The sequence below is a fragment of the Tachyglossus aculeatus genome, unplaced genomic scaffold (assembly GCF_015852505.1).
Source record: "Tachyglossus aculeatus isolate mTacAcu1 unplaced genomic scaffold, mTacAcu1.pri scaffold_12_arrow_ctg1, whole genome shotgun sequence".
Taxonomy (NCBI): Eukaryota; Metazoa; Chordata; class Mammalia; order Monotremata; family Tachyglossidae; genus Tachyglossus; species Tachyglossus aculeatus.
In genome coordinates, this window is record NW_024044858.1 from 1039928 (window position 1) to 1057734 (window position 17807).

The 17807-nt window shown below is 49.3% G+C and overlaps 1 protein-coding gene across 3 annotated transcripts in view; it reads right to left on the bottom strand.

Moving 5' to 3' along the window:
- LOC119922904 (phospholipid-transporting ATPase FetA-like) overlaps window positions 1–17807 on the bottom strand; it is a 135613-nt gene that overhangs the window by 44360 nt on the left and 73446 nt on the right. For 2 of the 3 annotated variants that reach the window (XM_038742526.1, XM_038742527.1), the window contains exons 8-13: window positions 13323–13395; window positions 12978–13048; window positions 11538–11620; window positions 11190–11348; window positions 6989–7095; window positions 3048–3244 (exon numbers count right to left, since the gene is read on the bottom strand). In XM_038742526.1, coding sequence (XP_038598454.1) covers window positions 3048–3244; window positions 6989–7095; window positions 11190–11348; window positions 11538–11620; window positions 12978–13048; window positions 13323–13395 — 690 coding nt within the window. The remainder of the gene's footprint in view (window positions 1–3047; window positions 3245–6988; window positions 7096–11189; window positions 11349–11537; window positions 11621–12977; window positions 13049–13322; window positions 13396–17807) is intronic. The other variant, XM_038742528.1, reaches the window with a different exon arrangement.

Here is a 17807-nt window from a genome sequence, read left to right on the forward strand (position 1 = left end):
ATTTTTATTGAAGGAAAAGTCGAAAATGCAGGAATTTCTTCCTTTGTGCATTTTAATCATCTAATGTATTGTTGGTCTATTATAAAGCGTGATTTTTCTCGTTAATTTACTCATTTATTTTACTTCCGATAAGCATTTATAATGGGGGTAATCAGAGGTTTTCTCTAAGAATAGCCTGCTATAGATAGACCTTTTTAAGATTAGGTTAATAATTACTGGTTTTGAGTTGAAGGTCCCTAGGCAAATAAGAATGAAATAAAATGCCCCCAAGCTGAAATTTTCAATGTGATATTTGATGGCTGATTACTGAGTGGAAGTACTAGCATTCATTCTGTGCCCACTGGGCACACGATGAACTACGTACTATGCATTTGAGAAGAACGAAACAAAGATGTGACAAGTTTCCCATCAGAGGTATTTTTTGAGCGCTTATGGTGTGCAGAGCACTGTACTAAGTACTTGGGAGAGTAGTTGCTAGACACGTTCCCTGTCCACAAGGAGTAAGATTTGGGAATCATCCACATAGAGATGGTAGTTGAAGCCATGGGAGCTGATTAGATCTCCAAGGAACGGTGAGCCCTGTGTGGGGCAGGGATTGTGTCAGACCTGATTAAATTGCATCTACCCCAGTGCTGGACACACAGTAAACGTTTCCCGCTGGTGGGTGGGGACCGTCTCTATACGTTGCCGACTTGTACTTCCCAAGCGCTTAGTACAGTGCTCTGCACACAGTAAGTGCTCAATAAATACGACTGAATGAATGAATGAACAAATGCTAGAATAATAATGATGACGATGATGATAATGGAGAAGGTGCGGATAGGGTGGATGGAGAATGGAAAGGGAGCCAAAAGTGAGCCTTGAGCATCTGCCACAGTTAGAACGAAATTGTGAAGGAGAGGCCTTACGAGATGTGGCCAGGTCACTAGGGGCAAGAGACCGGGGGGCGGGGGGGGGGAGGACAGGGGGTTTAACATCATTTAAATCTGCCTTTTTGACATCGCTAAAATCCGCCCTCTCCTCTCCATCCAAACCGCTACCCCATTAGTATAATCACTCATCCTATCCCACCTAGATTACTGCTTCCACCTCCTTGTTGACCGCCCAACCTCCTGCCTCTCCCCACTCCAGTCCATACTACACTCCGCTGCCCGGATTATCTTCCTACACAAACGCTCGGGGCATGTCCGTCCCCCGCCCCTCAAAAACTTCAGTGGCTGCCTATCCACCTCCATTTCAAACAAAAACTCCTCACCGTCGGCTTTTAAAGCACTCCAGCACCTGGTCCCCTCTTACCTCACCTCGCTTCTCTCCTTCTACAACCCAGCCCGCACACGTCACTCCTCTCGTGCTAACCTTCTCACCGTGCCGCGATCTCACCTGCCTCGCTTAGTACGGTAAATACGATCAATAAATACGATTCAATTAATGAATAAGTGGGTTAAATGTCTGAAACAGCTGGTGGGCAAGCTGGATGGAGAAACAAATGCGGAGGAGAGGGCAGAGTTAAAACAGGTGAGGATGAATTGCTGATGGACCAGGTCAATCTGATGTCTGGATTTTCACCAGCAGCATTCCACAATTTAGGCACAGGAGTGGAGGAAGGATAGAGGACAAGGGAGGTGAGTTCAGTGGAGAGGGCCATGTTGAGGGCATCCGTGTGTACGTCACGGTTTGGGTATGGAGACCAAATGGGGCAAGACGGCTTTAGGAAATTGGAGGAGGGTCAAAAGATCAGGGAACAGAGCAGATCTGCAGGGAGTGGGTGCGTGGGAATGAAAGGCTGGTGAGGAGGTTGTGGTCGGATCTCTATCAGAGTTGGTGAGGGTAGAGATTGTGCAGTAAGTAGAGATGGTGAAGTTGAGCGTATGACCAAGTTGGTGAGTAGGTGAGGAGGGGTGGTCACTGGAGTTAAGGAATGAGAAGAAGGAGGAAGCATGAGCGTTGCCGAGAACATCCACATGGATATTGAAGCCGCCAAGGATCAATGTAGGGATGGGGAAAGAGAAGGAATGGGATTACAGGGATCCAAATAGTTCAGAAAGTTGGAGGAGGGGCCCGAGGGGAGGTCAACAGGTCAAAGGGTCATCTTGCTGCCCTAAAGGGAAGGAATAAATTCCGGATACAAAATATAATGTATCCGAGAGATATATTACTTTCAAGAGAATGAAAATTCTAAAATATTAAAAAATATTCATCGCCAAGTCCAACCCATTTCTCGAACTTTTCTTGCCACCTGAATACCTTCCTAAGTTAGCGCTGACAAACCACATGCCGCCTCAATTTCTAAACTTTCCTTCTTACTCTATCGTACTTTCCCGGCCTCCGGGAAAGTGTTCTGCCCACAGTAAGCGGTCAAAAAATACCACTGATTGACTAATGGGAAAAACTGACTTCCTTTAAGAGGTATTCTTGGATTAACCTCTCCGCTTTCCTCATCATACGATCTCCTCAGCTACCTCAGTCCCCTGTATCTGTTATTGATTCATTTATTTTCTTGTATTTACTACTCATAACCACCTTCACTCTCTATTTGTCAGTCTACACCTACACTGCACACTTCTTGAGGTGAAGGATTGTGTCTTTACCTCTGATTGTACCCAAGTCTCTGATATTATCTGTACACAGCGGCTGTTTGGTAAAAACTGTTGATACTGATTTCACCTAAGTAGAGGACATGACCATCTTTCTCTTTTACCACTCATTACATGTGTAAGTCAGGGATCTGCAAATATGGCAAATCAACTGTAGTGACAGCAAATTGGGCAAGTCACAACTTCTCTGGGCCTCAACTGTAAAATGAGGATTAAATCCTCCTCCCTCTGACTTAAACTGGGAGCCCCATGTGGGACAGGGACGGTATCCAATCTGATTATTCTGCATCTACCTCAGCACAGTGCCTGGCACGTAGTAAGTCCTTAATGAGTTCCATAAAAATAACAAGGACAATAACAGCAAATCTAGGGATTTCTCATTTCCAGGGCCCTGGGCCCCAGATGAACCCCGAAGCTCCTAGGCTCGCCGGCAAGGAAACAGAAGGCCCATACCTGACATACAGTGAGATAGGTACCACGGTATTCAGAATGATGACATATGACCAGAATATGAGGACTGCTGAGAGGGTAGCTGAGTTGACTCCTTCCGCCCAGGGCAGATAGATCTGGAAGTAGAAGCCTCGTCTCTTCTCCCAAATACCATTCCCTATAGCCAGGATTAAACACATGGCCCCCAGAAACAGAAAAATCTGTAAAACAAACAAACAAAAATGGAGAGACATTCAAAAAGAGGTGTCCGTCTCACTTCTGAATCCTTGTCCTCTGCAGAGATAGAGGGGGGAGATGACATTGGTATAATGGTTTGGAACCAAGAAGAATATAATAGTTGTCAGATGAAGGATTAGCTGTTTTAGATGACAGAAACAAGCCGGTATGAAGGGAAGTAATGGAGCGACAGACTTGATGTAGGGAGTCCCCCCACTACAGTCCCTTGCTGGGAGGATGCAGCATTGACTCTAGGGAGTGTTTGGGGGAAGACTGAAAAGTATGAAGGGAAGTAATGGAGCGACAGACTTGACGTAGGGAGTCCCCCCACTACAGTCCCTTGCTGGGAGGATGCAGCATTGACTCTAGGGAGTGTTTGGGGGAAGACTGAAAAGGGCTATTCTACCTTCGGTATAATGAGATAAATGGAGACCCGTATTGAGCGTGGAGGATGCCGGGGCCCATTCTGAAGAAAAACAGGAGCTGAAGGCCCGGTGGGGATTTTAGCGAGCAGAAAGGCTGGAGGTAAACAAGGCAGAGACAGAGAAAAACCAGGGTTTGCGGGAGCATCGAGGAGCAACCTCCGCCTTCCTAAGGTTTATTCTGCACTTATACCTACTTCTAGCCTCCTCTCATTTTTCCCCAGCTCTTCCAATGTCCCCCCTCGCTTTCCCCCTGGCTTTCCCCCCTCCTGCTTTCCTTCTCTGCCACGCAAAGACTTTGGAGAATAGGTTCTTGTCGTGGCACAAAACCCTCTTTCGGTCACTGCCCGTTTCTCTCTTTCCCTCTAGCTTCTCATGGGTCTCTGTTTGCCTCCCTCTTTTATTCATGTGCAGGCACCTCTCTCTAACTGCGACACCGATCCAAGCCTCATACCAAGAATAGAACTTCGCCAGAGGGTGCGTCCCTCCCTGCGTTTTCCGAAAACACTTCTGAGCTCACTAGGAATTGTGGCCCAAGACAGTCAGACAGACGCACACACACACACACACACTTCCTGTTCCAAACCACCAGATGCTCCCAGAAGAAGCATGTCCAAAAATGGGAAACAAAACAGTTTTCCCTGTGAAAGTGCTATTTGTGACTCAACTTGCTGAGAGAAATAAGCGGCTGAGGTTAGAGCCGGCTGGGCTGGAAACTCCTTGACCAGAATATTCTCGGCCGAAAGCGGTAGCTGACCCCCACGGAGGCACAATTTCTTTGGGGCTGCATTAACGATCCAGGGGATTTCATGGAGTTTGGAGGCTGATTCCGCTGCCTCGTTGCCCTCGGGGAGGGGAGGGCTCCCAGGGGAAGGAAATGCTAAACCCAGCTGCAAGAATTCTTCTGCCAATTAAGTGACCATTAGCCCTGGCAGGACGTCCAAGAGCGGAACCCTAACTCCACCTCACTGCACTGCCCGTTGTTGGGTAGGGACCATCTCTGTATGTTGCCAACTTGTACTTCCCAAGCGCTTAGTACAGTGCTCTCTGCACACAGTAAGCGCTCGATAAATACGATTGAATGAATGAATGAAGGAATGTACTGCCTTTTCCTCCCTTAGCACAGTTCAGGGAATAACAGCTGGTTCCCGGGTCATCTGGAGAATCGCTGAACGAGTCTGGCAGATTGCCAGAAGAGTCAGACTGAAGCAAACCTAGGGGCCAAGAATTACTTCACTCTTCACAGAGGGAACCTGGACCCCACAGCTCAGGATGACTCCCGAACAGCCCCCTCGCAGATTTCCCTGACTCAGATCTCAGGCGGGCTCTCCAGTCCGTACTCTCTGCTGCTCAGATCGGTTTTCGAAAGCATCATTTCGTGCGTGTCCCTCCACACTTCTAAAACGTCCAATGGTCGCTCATTCCTGTCTGCATCCAGCAGAATCTCCTGGTCATCCGTTTTGAAGCCCTCCATCGGCTCTTAATTAGCCCCACTCTTCTGCCACACCCCTCCTGGCTTGCTTCATTCCTCTCAAGCCAATTTGCTCACTGTCTCCTCCTCGTCTCTCTGGCCTCCGAACTCTCGTTCGCATTCCCCAGCTACTGAGAATTCCCTCCCACTTCACCTCTGGCAGACCACTGCTCTGCCGATCCTCGCAGACTTCCCGAAATCACATCTTCTCCAGAAGTCTTTCCCTGATTCCTCTCATCTCCCCCCTCTGTATCCCCCCAGATGCACTTTCTTATCAATCAATCAATCAATCAATCGTATTTATTGAGCGCTTACTGTGTGCAGAGCACTGTACTAGGCACTTGGGAAGTACAAGTTGGCAGCATATAGAGACAGTCCCTACCCAACAGTGGGCTCAGTCTAAAAGGGGCAGACAGAGATCAAAACCAAACATACTAACAAAATAAAATAAATAGAATAGACATGTACAAGTAAAATAGAGTAATAATAATAAGTAATAAATAAAATGCTGAGAAGCAGCGTGGCTCAGTGGAAAGGGCACGGGCTTTGGAGTCAGAGGTCATGGATTCTAATCCCAGCTCCACCACATGTCTGCTGTGTGACCCTGGGCAAGTCACTTAACTTCTCTGAGCCTCAGTTCCCTCACCTGTCAAATGGGGATTAAGACTGAACCCCACGTGGGACAACCTGATCACTTTGTATCCTCCCCAGCGCTGAGAACAGTGCTTATCACCTAAGCACTTTGGATCCTCACTCTCCCCACCTCTCACGGGGCACTGATGTATATATCTTTTCACTCCCTTGCTTCCTCCTACTGACTGACTGGTTTAGTGCCAATTTCCCAGGTCTAAGGTCCTCAAGGGCAGGGATCATAACTATTAATTATATTAGACTCCCCCAAGCACTTAGAATAGTACTCGGCACCCTCTAAGCTCTCAATAATTATTACGGATAGATGAATTATCAATCGATGCCCCTTTCATTCATAATAATAATGATTATGGTATTTGTTGAGCACTTACCATGTGCCAAGCACTGTTCTAACTGCTGGGGTAGTACAAGGTATTCCGGTTGCCCCACGTGGGGCTTACAGTCTTAATCCCCATTTTACAGGTGAGGTAACTGAGGCACAGAGACGCGAAGTGGCTTGCCCAAGGCCACACAGCAGACGAGTGGCGGAGTCGGGATAAGAACCCCCGACCTTCTGACTCTTTCCACTTAGCCACGCTGCTTCTCTGAATTCATTCATTCAATCGTATTTATTAGGCGCCTACTGTGTATGGTGCACTGTACTAAGCGCTTGGGAGAATACGGGACAATCGAATTGGAAGACATGATCCTGGCCCTAAGCGCTTAGTACAGTGCTCTGCACACAGTAAGCACTCAATAAATATGATGGATTGATTGATTGATTGGCCCACAGGGAGCTGACAGTCTAGAGGGGGGATTCAGGCATTAAAATAAATTACAGATGGGGGAAATGCTGGGGCATAAGGATAGATTCATTCATTCACTCATTCATTCAATCATATGAATGAGGGTGGGATATGGAAGAAAATTAGATTATAATGAGGTACCCCCAAAAAGTATTGGCACTTGAGGTTTACAGAACGCTGGCCTGAGTTGAAAAGAAGCTAACGACCCGTGGAAAAAGTCAGCCACGGGACCGTAACGGCAGAGCACGGTGAGGCAGCTGTATATGTGGTAATCCACCTCGACTGAAACTGCACCTTTTCAAGCTCCTGATAAAGTTAATCTCACAAAGGTAGGGCCGCCAGACCCTGCAGCAGGCATGAGTCCCCCTTAAGAAGCGAAGAGAAAATCCTTTGACTTACCGAAAACACAAGGACATTCATGAGGTGATCTATGCTTGTCCGTTTAAACGTGGCCTTCCCGCTGTTCTGCATTAATTTGGTGTCTGGCCCTAGGGCAAGCACAGAAACTGTATCTGGCGATGGCTTGTTGAATTCAGAACTGAGCAGCAGCGCTCACGGGCAGGGTGGAAGAAGGGTGTCGTCGGGTTAAGGGACCCAGGCAACCACGGATCAAAAACCGGTTTACCACGGAGAAACTACTGGTTCCACCCCTGCCTCCACCCTCCCAGGCCCCCAAACAATATAAAAGCTGCTGGGCAGACTAGCTTTCGGGTGACATCCCCTCTGGCGGATTCAACTCTCTCCTGCTCTCTGGGGTGAAACCAGTCCTTCCCAGACACCCAGACTGGTCACGTGCTGAGACGTGGCAACGCTCACTCGTTACCTGGATACCTCCGCTTTGGAGAGAGACTCTCTCCGGAGCCTGGTACCCAAGGAAATTCCCTGTATTCTCCCCCTTCTCCATACAAGGAAGGGGATGGGAAGGCCTGAAGGGAAATGGAGGCCGAGGTGAGGTCTCTCTTTGCATTTGGCCTGTGACCTTTGGACATTCAGTATTCACCCCACCCACAAGCCCTCAGCACTTAGGTACACATCTTTAAATTATATGACTTATTTATACTACTCCCTCTCTAGACTTTGAGCTCATTATGGGCTGTCAGTTAATCGTATTTATTGAGCACTTACTGTGTGCAGAGCACGGTACTAAGGGCTTGGGAGAGTACAATATATCAGTATAACGGACACATTCTGTCGGTGTCAATTGCTGCTAATTCTAGTGTATTGTACTCTCCCAAGCGCCTAGTACCGTGCTGTGCACAAATTCAGTGCTCAATAAATACCGTTGATTGATTGATCTTGTAAGACTTCTCTCTGTGCCTCCAACTCGCCTCTCTTGCCGCCAATCCAACTTGCACTTCCCAAGCGCTTAGTACAGTGCTCTGCACACAGTAAGCGCTTAATAAATACGATTGATTGATTGATTGATCCCTAGCCCACGTCCCGCCTCTGGGCTGGAACGCCCTCCCTCCTCAGATCTGTCAATGACTCTTGCCCCGCTTCAGAGCCCTATTGAAGGCACGTCTCCTCCAAGAGGACTTCCCAGACTAAGCCCGGCTTTTCCTCATCTCCCAGTCCCTTCTGCCTCATCCTGACTTGCTCTCTTTGCTCTTCCCCCCCTCCCAACCCCACGGCGCTCATGTACGTATTTGTAATGTTATCTATTTGTATTGAAGTCTGTCTCCCCCGCCTCTGGACTGAAAGCTTGTTGTGGGAAGGGAATGTCACTGTTTATTGTTGCATTGAACTTTTCCAAGTGTTTACTTCAGTGCTCTGCACACGGCAAGTGCTCAATAAACACGACTGAATGAATGAATGAGTGACTTCTGTGGGAGCTGTTAGGGCTCCACGGAGCAGGTGGATGGGTGTTTCAGCTACTGGAAATAGCTCGATGAGCAAGCTTTCTGCCACCTGAAGACCTGCCTGGGGCCCAGTTGCAGATTGCCCCCGAGACTCAGCGGGGAGACTTGTACACCCAGCTCGGGGCCTGGAAAAAGCAGGTTATTCTATCCCTCGAGACTCTGGCCTGCTGTTTCTTCTTGAGAGTTTCCTCAAGTCAATCAACTGAGGGAGGATTTCCTGAGCCTCCATCATAGGAATAAGGTGCTGTATTTGGGAACGAGGGGTTGAGAGACGATTTGGAAATGGGGAGAATATTGCCTGGGCAATATTCTCCCCATTTCCAAATCGTCTGACCCCCGAAGGTCCCTCTAAAAGTGGAATTACAGTCCAGGGTTGGAGAAGTCAGAGATTAACCATCTGGGTGACGATATCTCGGGCAGGCTCAATAGCCGGAAGCAGGTGTCCCGGAGTTAGCCACACACATTTGGCTAACCGGTACAGTTACCTGCCTCCAAGCTGGGTCTTTTGATTATTTCTGCCCCGACTAACTTCCCTGACTCCCTCCCTATAACAGTGGCTAAGAGTAGCCATGACTGACCCTTTAGGAAGGACCCTTGGCTAGACTTTGAGGGGTCCACAGAGTATCTAGGAGTCAAGGGGGAGAGAAAGCCCTGGCTTCAGGGAACTTGGCAAAATCCTGGGACCAGATCCCCGCTCATCAAAGGGCAGTGCAGGTTTCCCCGGGGGCACTCAATGGCTCCGGATTTGGATCCGGCCGATCTGGGACGCTCTGCTTTGTCTTGGATGCCCGGGTGAACTGTCTGGGGAGGAAGGAGGCGTTTTTGTTCACAGCTTCATTGCTCTGAGAAGGATTTGACTTCATCCCGGGGTGTTCCAGAGGTGGAAAGAAGGACTAGAGCGCCCACCGCACAGAAACCAGGGGGAGGCCGGGCCCACTATTTCGCCCTGAACTCCTCGGTCAGGAAGGATCCTGGAGAGGAACTGATGTCACAGGCAGTCCCACCTCTGGGAAGAGGAAACCCAAGCAAACCCCTCTCTTCATCCCGACTCTGCTCAGACCTCAGTGGTACCAGATCCAAGCGACCGGAGGGGCAAATTGTCTTGGATCACTGGGGCCCGTTCAAGTGGGGGTTGAACGGATAGGTGACACTGGAAGTGTGACACCGAGAAGAAAGTCTTGAGATTCCTTCATTCAATCTTATTCATTGAGCACTTACTGGGTGCAGAGCGCTGTACTAAGCGATTGGGAGAGAACAATACTGCAATAAACAGTCTCATTCCTGGCCCACAGCGGGCTTATGGTCAACAGTGGGGGAGATAAACAGCAACTCCTCGACACTCAGACACCCTCCCTTCCCCTTCAGAGGCCAACTCTGTTTTGGGCTAGCTTCCAAGATGGGGTTCAGATTTGGGAGGGAAGGAGAGGGAAGAGAAAGGGAAGGGCCGGCCCCGGTCTAGCTCAACCCGAGGTATTCCTAGGACCTTGCTTCCTAGGATGGCCAACACTGTGGGGGGGGGATTTCATTTTATCCCAGTCACCAGGCCACTCTTGCCTGAAAATCCCCATATGACCCAGAACCTTCCTGTTTTCCTGAGAATTCTTGGGACCAGGGATAATTCTGGGCCAGGCTGGGACAGACCTTCCTACTCCAGGCTCACCACAGGCCAGATTTATGCTCCCGGGACCAGTCCAATTCCAAACGGCCTTGGCTAGTGGCAGGGAACAGCTCACAGTTGCTAACATTGGTCAATCTACGTCTCACTGGCTCTTTGAAGAATTTCCTTCACGGCCAGGAACCGGGCTTCTCGAGAACAGGAGGCCGTTTCAGAAGATCCTGGGACCTGAGATGATCAGGCTAATTCCCTGCCCGTGTGATCATCCCGGATCTGTCCCGAAAACTCAGTGACTGTAAATCAGAGCCGTCCTAGGTACAGATTTCACCTCTCCCTTCGGGGATGTCAGTGGTGGGGTGCAGGATACAGGGACCCACGATTTGGGGACGGATCTGGAAAGAGGGTTCTGTTATTTCCTGGATGAATTACAAGGGCCGGGGTTACCTGAGGCAAGGAGGAGGAACGGGGGTGTCGGGGATGGGGATAGAGGACTAAGTGGCCCTTACATTCACCACTATTTCTCCTAACCGACAATTCCCTTCTGAACCGTGGCCACCACTGTTTTTGACCCGGGGATAGTGAGCGCTGTGGAAGAAGCACTAGAAACCGGGTGAACTGTCGGACAACAAGCCCTCCCTCGGCCCGAGAGGGAGTTTGCCTTCGGACCGTGACTGGAAAAGACTGCAGTGTGTCTTGCAGCCCATACGTCAAACCTGGTTCTAGTCCCGGATCTGCCACCTGTCTGCGGTGTGACCTTGGGCAAGTCACTTCATTTCTCTGTGCCTCAGTTACCTCATCCGTAAAATGGGGATTGAGACGCGAGCTCCGTGCGGGACGGTGACCGTGTCCAAACCGGTCTGCCGCAGCGTTCAGGACCTGGCGCGTAGTAAGCGCTTAGCCAGTATGATTTAAAAATGCTATTCTTTGAGGAAACGGTAGCCGGGCCCGCCCCGGCGACCCGGGAGAGGCGATATACCACTTCCCTCTGCAGGGAAGGGGACGGCTTAGCCACCGGGAATTCCGGACGTTGCCCCGGGCCAACATCCTTTTGGAGGAACTCTCCCGATGCAGTCACCGCATTCAGAGCAGCGCGGGGCTCCAGGCCGGCTGAGGCGGGGTGACTTACCGGCAAAGATGACCAGACCATAGCACCACTCGGTGTTGCGAATAGTGCAGCCCCTCAGCAGCATTTTCTCATTATCCAAGGCGTGCTTCTCTTCCCTGTGAACCAGAGTCCCGGTGAACTTATCCAGCTTGTTGTTGGGTGGTTCACACCGCACCTCGCCTGCAGAAAGAAAATGACAGGAGGGAAGGCCTTGTTTACGAGGGAAATCCCCGTCTGGTCACAACGCTTCCCTTTCCTCGGGGGGAAAGGAAAAGGGTTGAGGCGACCTGATCCCAGCCCTGGAGGTAATCGTTTAAACGCTTTAATGCAGTTCTGTCCCAGAAGAATCGCGCACTGCACTCCACTCACCATCAAAGGCAGCCAGTCTCTCGAGGTTGTCTCCCATCTCGCTGGTGACAGTGAGTGCCTGTTTCACTTTCAAATTTGTTTCCCTGAAGAAAACGACACGGAAAGGAAACCTAGAGAGAGCAACACCACCCCTCCAAGGATTTCCTCCAATTCGACCACCTAGGTGGGGCCTCTCTTTATTAACCGTGAGCCGCTGGATGTGGGCACCACCTCTAAGGTTTGGATTTCTTCCCTGCAGGTCCACGTTGCCCTTTTTGGAAGTGACGCCAAAAGTCTCACCCTGGGGAGAAGCGCCAGTTGGACCGATACCCAAAGATCCCGGGCCGGGGAGCGGCCTGTCCACCGTGGCCTCTATTTAGTGTAAAACCAGACCCGCCGTGAGTGCCGGAAACTCCTTTCATTAGCTGATGATATACGTTAAGTGCTCGCGACGTGTCTTGACTGTTCTAAACGTCAGGGTAGATAACAAATTAATCCCTGGGGACAGTAGGAGGGGGAACGAGTTTGGAATCCCCATTTTATAGCTGAGGCAACTGAGGCGCAGGGAACTTCAGTGACTAGGCCAGGATCATTTATTTTATTTTACTTGTACCTATCTATTCTATTTTATTTTGTTAGTACGTTTGCTTTTGTTCTCTGTCTCCCCCTTCTAGACTGTGAGCCCACTGTTGGGTAGGGACTGTCTCTATATGATGCCAGCTTGTACTTCCCAAGAGCTTAGTACAGTGCTCTGCACACGGTAAGCGCTCAATAAATACGATTGATTGATTGATTGATCACACAACAGGCAGCTGGCAGAGGCAGGATTTGAACCCGGGTCCTCTGACTCCCGGGCTTGGGCTGTTTCCAGTAGGCTACGCTGCTTCCGCACATTGGGAGCTGCTCCTGGGCACAAACGGCATTCCGGAGCGCCATCCTCAGATCTCCTTTGGTAGCTGATTTGGGCATTCATGGGAAACGGAGCCCTTTGGTAGCAGGATGAGAGGGATCTGGGGGCGGCGGGTGTGGGGATACACTCTACCCATTGGGCACAGAGCAGCATGGCATAGTGGCTAGAGCAGGGGTCTGGAGATCAGAAGGTCAGGGGTTCTAATCCCGGCCCCGCCACTTGTCTGCTGTGAGACCCTGGGCAAGTCACTTCACTTCTCTGGGCCTCTAGTACCTTATCTATAAAACGGGGATTGAGACTGTGAACCCCACATGGGACCGGGACTGTATCCAGCTCGATTTGCTTGTATCCACCCCAGCGCTTAGTATGGTGCCTGGCACGTAGTAAGCGCTTAACGAATGCCCCTATTACTGTTGTTATTGTTACAGGACCACAGGTACAGTCCCTTCAGCCTCCTCGTCCAACAAATCCCCGAGACATGCGATGCTGCAGTTCCCCGTGATAAACAGATGGAGTGGTGGCAACTCCCACCAGGCCTGGGACTTACTCACCCATCCAGCTCCGCCGTCTCAATGTAGGCCAGGCTGTGAGGCTCGCTGCTCGAGAGCAGCAACACATCGGCCTACGGACAATGACAAAGCCAGGCACGCTCAATTAGGCTGGAATCTATTCACGGTCCCGTCCGGAAAGAGGACAGAACTTAGCTCAAGGCGTCGGGGCAGAGACCCGCGGAGAGATCGTGCCTCTTCATCCAGTTTGAGCTTGGCCTCTCTGGACCCCAACCGTCTGGGTCTGCACGCCAAGGAGTGGCACAGCGAGAATTCCTCTCCCGCCACCCCCATCGGGGATCCCCTGCCCTCTCTGCTGAATAGCAGAAAAAGGGAGGCGTTCCTTACCGTGACGAAATGGTCTTTTTCTAGTTTTATGATATCTCCCACTTGGACATTCATCCATATGTCCTCCTTCAACCTGCAAGAGAAACCTCTTTAAAAAGCTGTGCCACCCTGCCATCCCCGCTGCCCCATCCACCGGTCCCCGGGGGCCTGCTCTCAGAGCGCCGGTCGAGTCTGAGCAGGGGAGACTACTCTTGGTACCCAAAGCTTAGCGAGGCATGGTTGTCCCAGAGAGATGGGGCAGATTGAAGATTGGGATCTGGCTCTCTCGACTCCTAGACTGATGCTCCACCTCAGGGCTTCCCGCATGGGAAACTTCCAAGTGCACCCTGGTATCTGGTTGGGCTCCCTTCTTTAACTACTCTCCATGGACAGGAAATCCCATGGCTATACCCGGACATTTGTAATGAAATCAAGGATGGTGGTGCCCAGAGCCACTGCGCATACTTCAGGAGATCCCTGCCAGGCACCAGTCTCCTTTCAACAGATTCCCAGAAGGTGAAGTCCCATCAGAGGGAAAAGGGCTGAGTTCCCCAAGGCCCTGACCACTACCACTTGGCGTGTCACCGATGTTTGGAAAATATACATTTCTACTGTACTTGAGCTGACTCCCCTGTGGATGCCTGACAGCCTAAGAGACGGTCTTGCCGAGTGGATTGAAGACAAGAAGCACGAGAGATGAGCCGTTATCCTATATCTGACTCTCACTCCCTCAGGGAAACCATTTCCCTTCTGAGCACCTTGTCACAATTCTGCCATTTAGGGACGTGAGGAGGAGCTCCTCAAACCCTTTGTAAATGCTATTCGACTACTGAATTTAAACTTTACAAGTCAGTCAGTCAGTCAATCGTATTTATTGAGCGCTTACTGTGGGCAGAGCACCGAACTGAGTCCTTGGAAGAGTACAACACAACAATATAAAAAACTCATTCACTACCCACAGTGAGATTCCAGTTTAGAGGGGGAGACAGATATTGATATAAATAAATAAATGACAGATATTTACGTAAGTGCTGTGGGGCTGGGAGGGGGGATGAATAAAGGGAGCGAGGTGAGGTAGGAGGGGACGAGGTGATTGAGTGTTTCGAAGCCGACGGTAGCAGCTGGAGCGTAGTGTTCACCCTAAAGAGTGAAAATCTAGAGCGGGTCCTGGGAGACCTGGACCCTTTTGCAAGTTGGATGTCACTGGCTAATTTAAAGCTAGACACAAAACCCAGTTAAATACGGCAAGACAAGCAAAATTCATTTTTCAGGCTTGGTGTGCACTTGGAGAGTTTTTTTCAAGCCCGAGGTTGACCTGTCAGGGAGGAGCTGCAGCGTATGCCGTTTTAACAACACGCTTCAGCAGGGATCCTCGCTCTTTCTCCAGGTTCTTTCTGCCGATGATGCCGAAGGCAGCCACCGGCCCCAGGGGTATGCAGTTCAAATGTATATTTTATGCTGACATTTCTCAAAGTCTCCTTTTTTGCTAGGCTTGTGGAATTCTGACTATAATCAGCAAAACATGGGAGGAAGGAGAGAGGTACTGCTATCTGGGATCTTGCTGGAAGATTAAAGCATGGGCTATATAGAGAGCTGTCAAAATCAGAACATATGCAAAATGGGAATTTCTAAAAACTACATTCTGAGGGAAAGAAAGGGCCTCGGTTTCTAGTTCCTTTTCTTTTTTTTTAACACACTGACTAAGCCACAACCTGCGGGGAGTAATGACTTAATGAATACGGGTGAGGTATGCCGATTTTAAGGAAGGAAGTTCACACGAACGCTGAGAGGAGACTGCCCTAACTCTGTTGGACCCTGGGTTACCACCAAATTTTGAAAACTATTTTCCAAAACAGCAGGAAAAAAATAATTGATTTTCAAACTTTTTTACTGATAAATTTTCCATAATTTAAGATGGTGACAGGGCACCATCAGTTCATTCATTCAATCATATTTACTGAGCGCTTACTGTGGGCAGAGCACTGTACTAAGCGCTTGGGAAGTACAAGTCGGCAACGTATAGAGACGGTCCCTACCCAACAACGGGCTCACAGTCTAGAAGGGGAGACAGACAACAAAACAAAACATGTAGACAGATGTCAAAATCGTCAGAACAAATAGAATTATAGCTATATGAACATCATTAACAAAATCAATAGAATAGTAAATATGTACAAGTAAAATAGAGTAATAAATCTGGACAAATATATACAGGAGTTGTGGGGAGGGGAAGGAGGTAGGTCACGGGGTGGGGAGGAGGAGAGGAGAGCAAGTGCTTAGTACAGTGCTCTGCACACAGTAAGCGCTAAATAAATACGATTGATTAATTGATTGATTGAAAAAGGGGGCTCAGTCTGGGATATAGTTGCCTGGGTCTAATGAACAGACAGTCACATATAAAACATGGTATCTTTTGGGGAGTGATAAAAGCCAAAAGGAAAAATTGTAATTATAATACATACCAAGTTTAAAAACAAAATTTTAAAATAAATGCTTAAGAAACAACTATCCATGTACACGGGTTTCAGTACAACTTAAATGCAGTTAAGAATCAGAGACAGTCACCTAGTCTGTAGTTTGGACAAACGTCAAATTGAAAAGCTGATCTTGAAATGATCAGGAAATACAAATTCATTTTCAAAGGGCCACCATTTGAAATATACGCCCCTTCTGAGTCTACAGTTCTACGTATGTCCTGAAAACATGAGACATATTCTCCAACAAAGAAAAATTCTACGAAACACATATTTACATCGGTGGTAGCATCTATTTAGCCCCTTGGCGAACAGATGCCGCATCCCCAGCAAAATGGGAAAGAGCTCTGCAGGACATAAAACCCTGGCTCGGGGGAGAGGAGGGGCACTGGGGACAACTAGAAATTTTCTGGAAATCACAGCTCTTGCTCCCTTCCTCCTGCCTGCCCGTCTCCCACCGCAGACCTCTTAAAAGGCATCATCATCAATTGTATTTATTGAGCGCTTACTGTGTGCAGAGCACTGTACTAAGCGCTTAGCACTAAGGCAGCCCCGGGGCCCTTCTCCCCCAGGCCAGTTGGTCAAAGAAAGAAGAAAAATTTAATAAGTAGGAGGAGAAGAGGGAGAGAGGAATGGAGAGCAGAGGAGAGGGTGGGGAAAGGATGCGGGGGAGGAGAAAAACGAAAGGACTAATGATGATGGTATTTGTTAAGCGCTTACTGTATGGCCTGCAAGCCCTGGATTAAGCACTGGGGTAGATAAAAGATAATCAGGTTGGACAGAGTCCACATGGGGTTCAATGTCTGAGTAGACGGAAGAAAAAGGGGAAGGGCAGATGAAAGAAATGAAAAGGAATAAAGCGGAGAGAAGGAGGACAGAAACAGATGGGTTCAAAGGGGCAAGGGAGGAAGAGAGGGTGTTCAGGATCTCCCTTTCCCCACTTCCCGCTCCATCCTCCCCACCACTCTGTAATAATAATGATGGCGTTTATTAAGTGCTTACTATGTGCAAAGCACTGTACTCAGCGCTGGGGAGGTTACAAGGTGATCAGGTTGTCCCACGTGGGGCTCCCAGTCTTCACCCCCATTTTCCAGATGAGGTAACTGAGGCCCAGAGAAGCGAAGTGACTTGCCCAAGGTTACACAGCTGACAAGTGGCGGAGCCGGGATTTGAACCCATGACCTCTGACTCCAAAGCCCGGGCTCTTTCCACTGAGCCACGCTGCTTAGTCCAACAGGGACACCGTCTCAAGGGCGTTATTTGTAAAACAGGGTGGGGAGGGAGCCAAGATCATTCATTCATATTTACTGAGCGCTTACTGTGTGCACAGCACTGTACTAAGGGCCTGGGAGAGTACGATACGACAATAAACGGACCAATTCCCTGCCCACTTTCTAGAGGGGGGAGACAGACATTAATCTAAATAAATCAATTACAGATCTGTACATATAATAATAATCATAACAGCATTTATTAAGTACTTACTCTGTGCAAAGCACTGTTCTAAGCACTGGGGAGGTTGCAAGGTGATCAGGGTGTCCCATGGGGGGCTCACAGTCATCATCCCCATTTTCCAGATGAGGGAACTGAGGCCCAGAGAAGGGAAGTGACTTGCCCCAAGTCACACAGCTGACAAGTGGCGGAGGCTGGATCCGAACCCATGACCTCCGACTCCAAAGCCCGGGCTCTTTCCGCTGAACCCCACTGCTTCTCTGTGTGGTGCGGGGCTGGGATTTGGGGGGAAGGACAAAGGGAGCGAGTTGGGGCAGAAGGGAGTGGGATTAGAGGAAATCGGGGGTTTAGTAAGGCTTTGAAGGTGGGGAGAGTAATTGTTTATTGGATTGGAGGAGGGAGGGTGTTCCAGATCCCATAGGGTGGGGAGGAAAGGGACCAGCTGATCCAAGTAGGGGAATTTAATTGCTTGTTAGAGTTCACAACTGTGGTCTGACAGGAGGAGGAGGAGGAGGCAGCAGCAGAGTGCTTTTTTTTTTTAATGGCATTTATTAAGCGCTTACTATGTGCAAAGCACTGT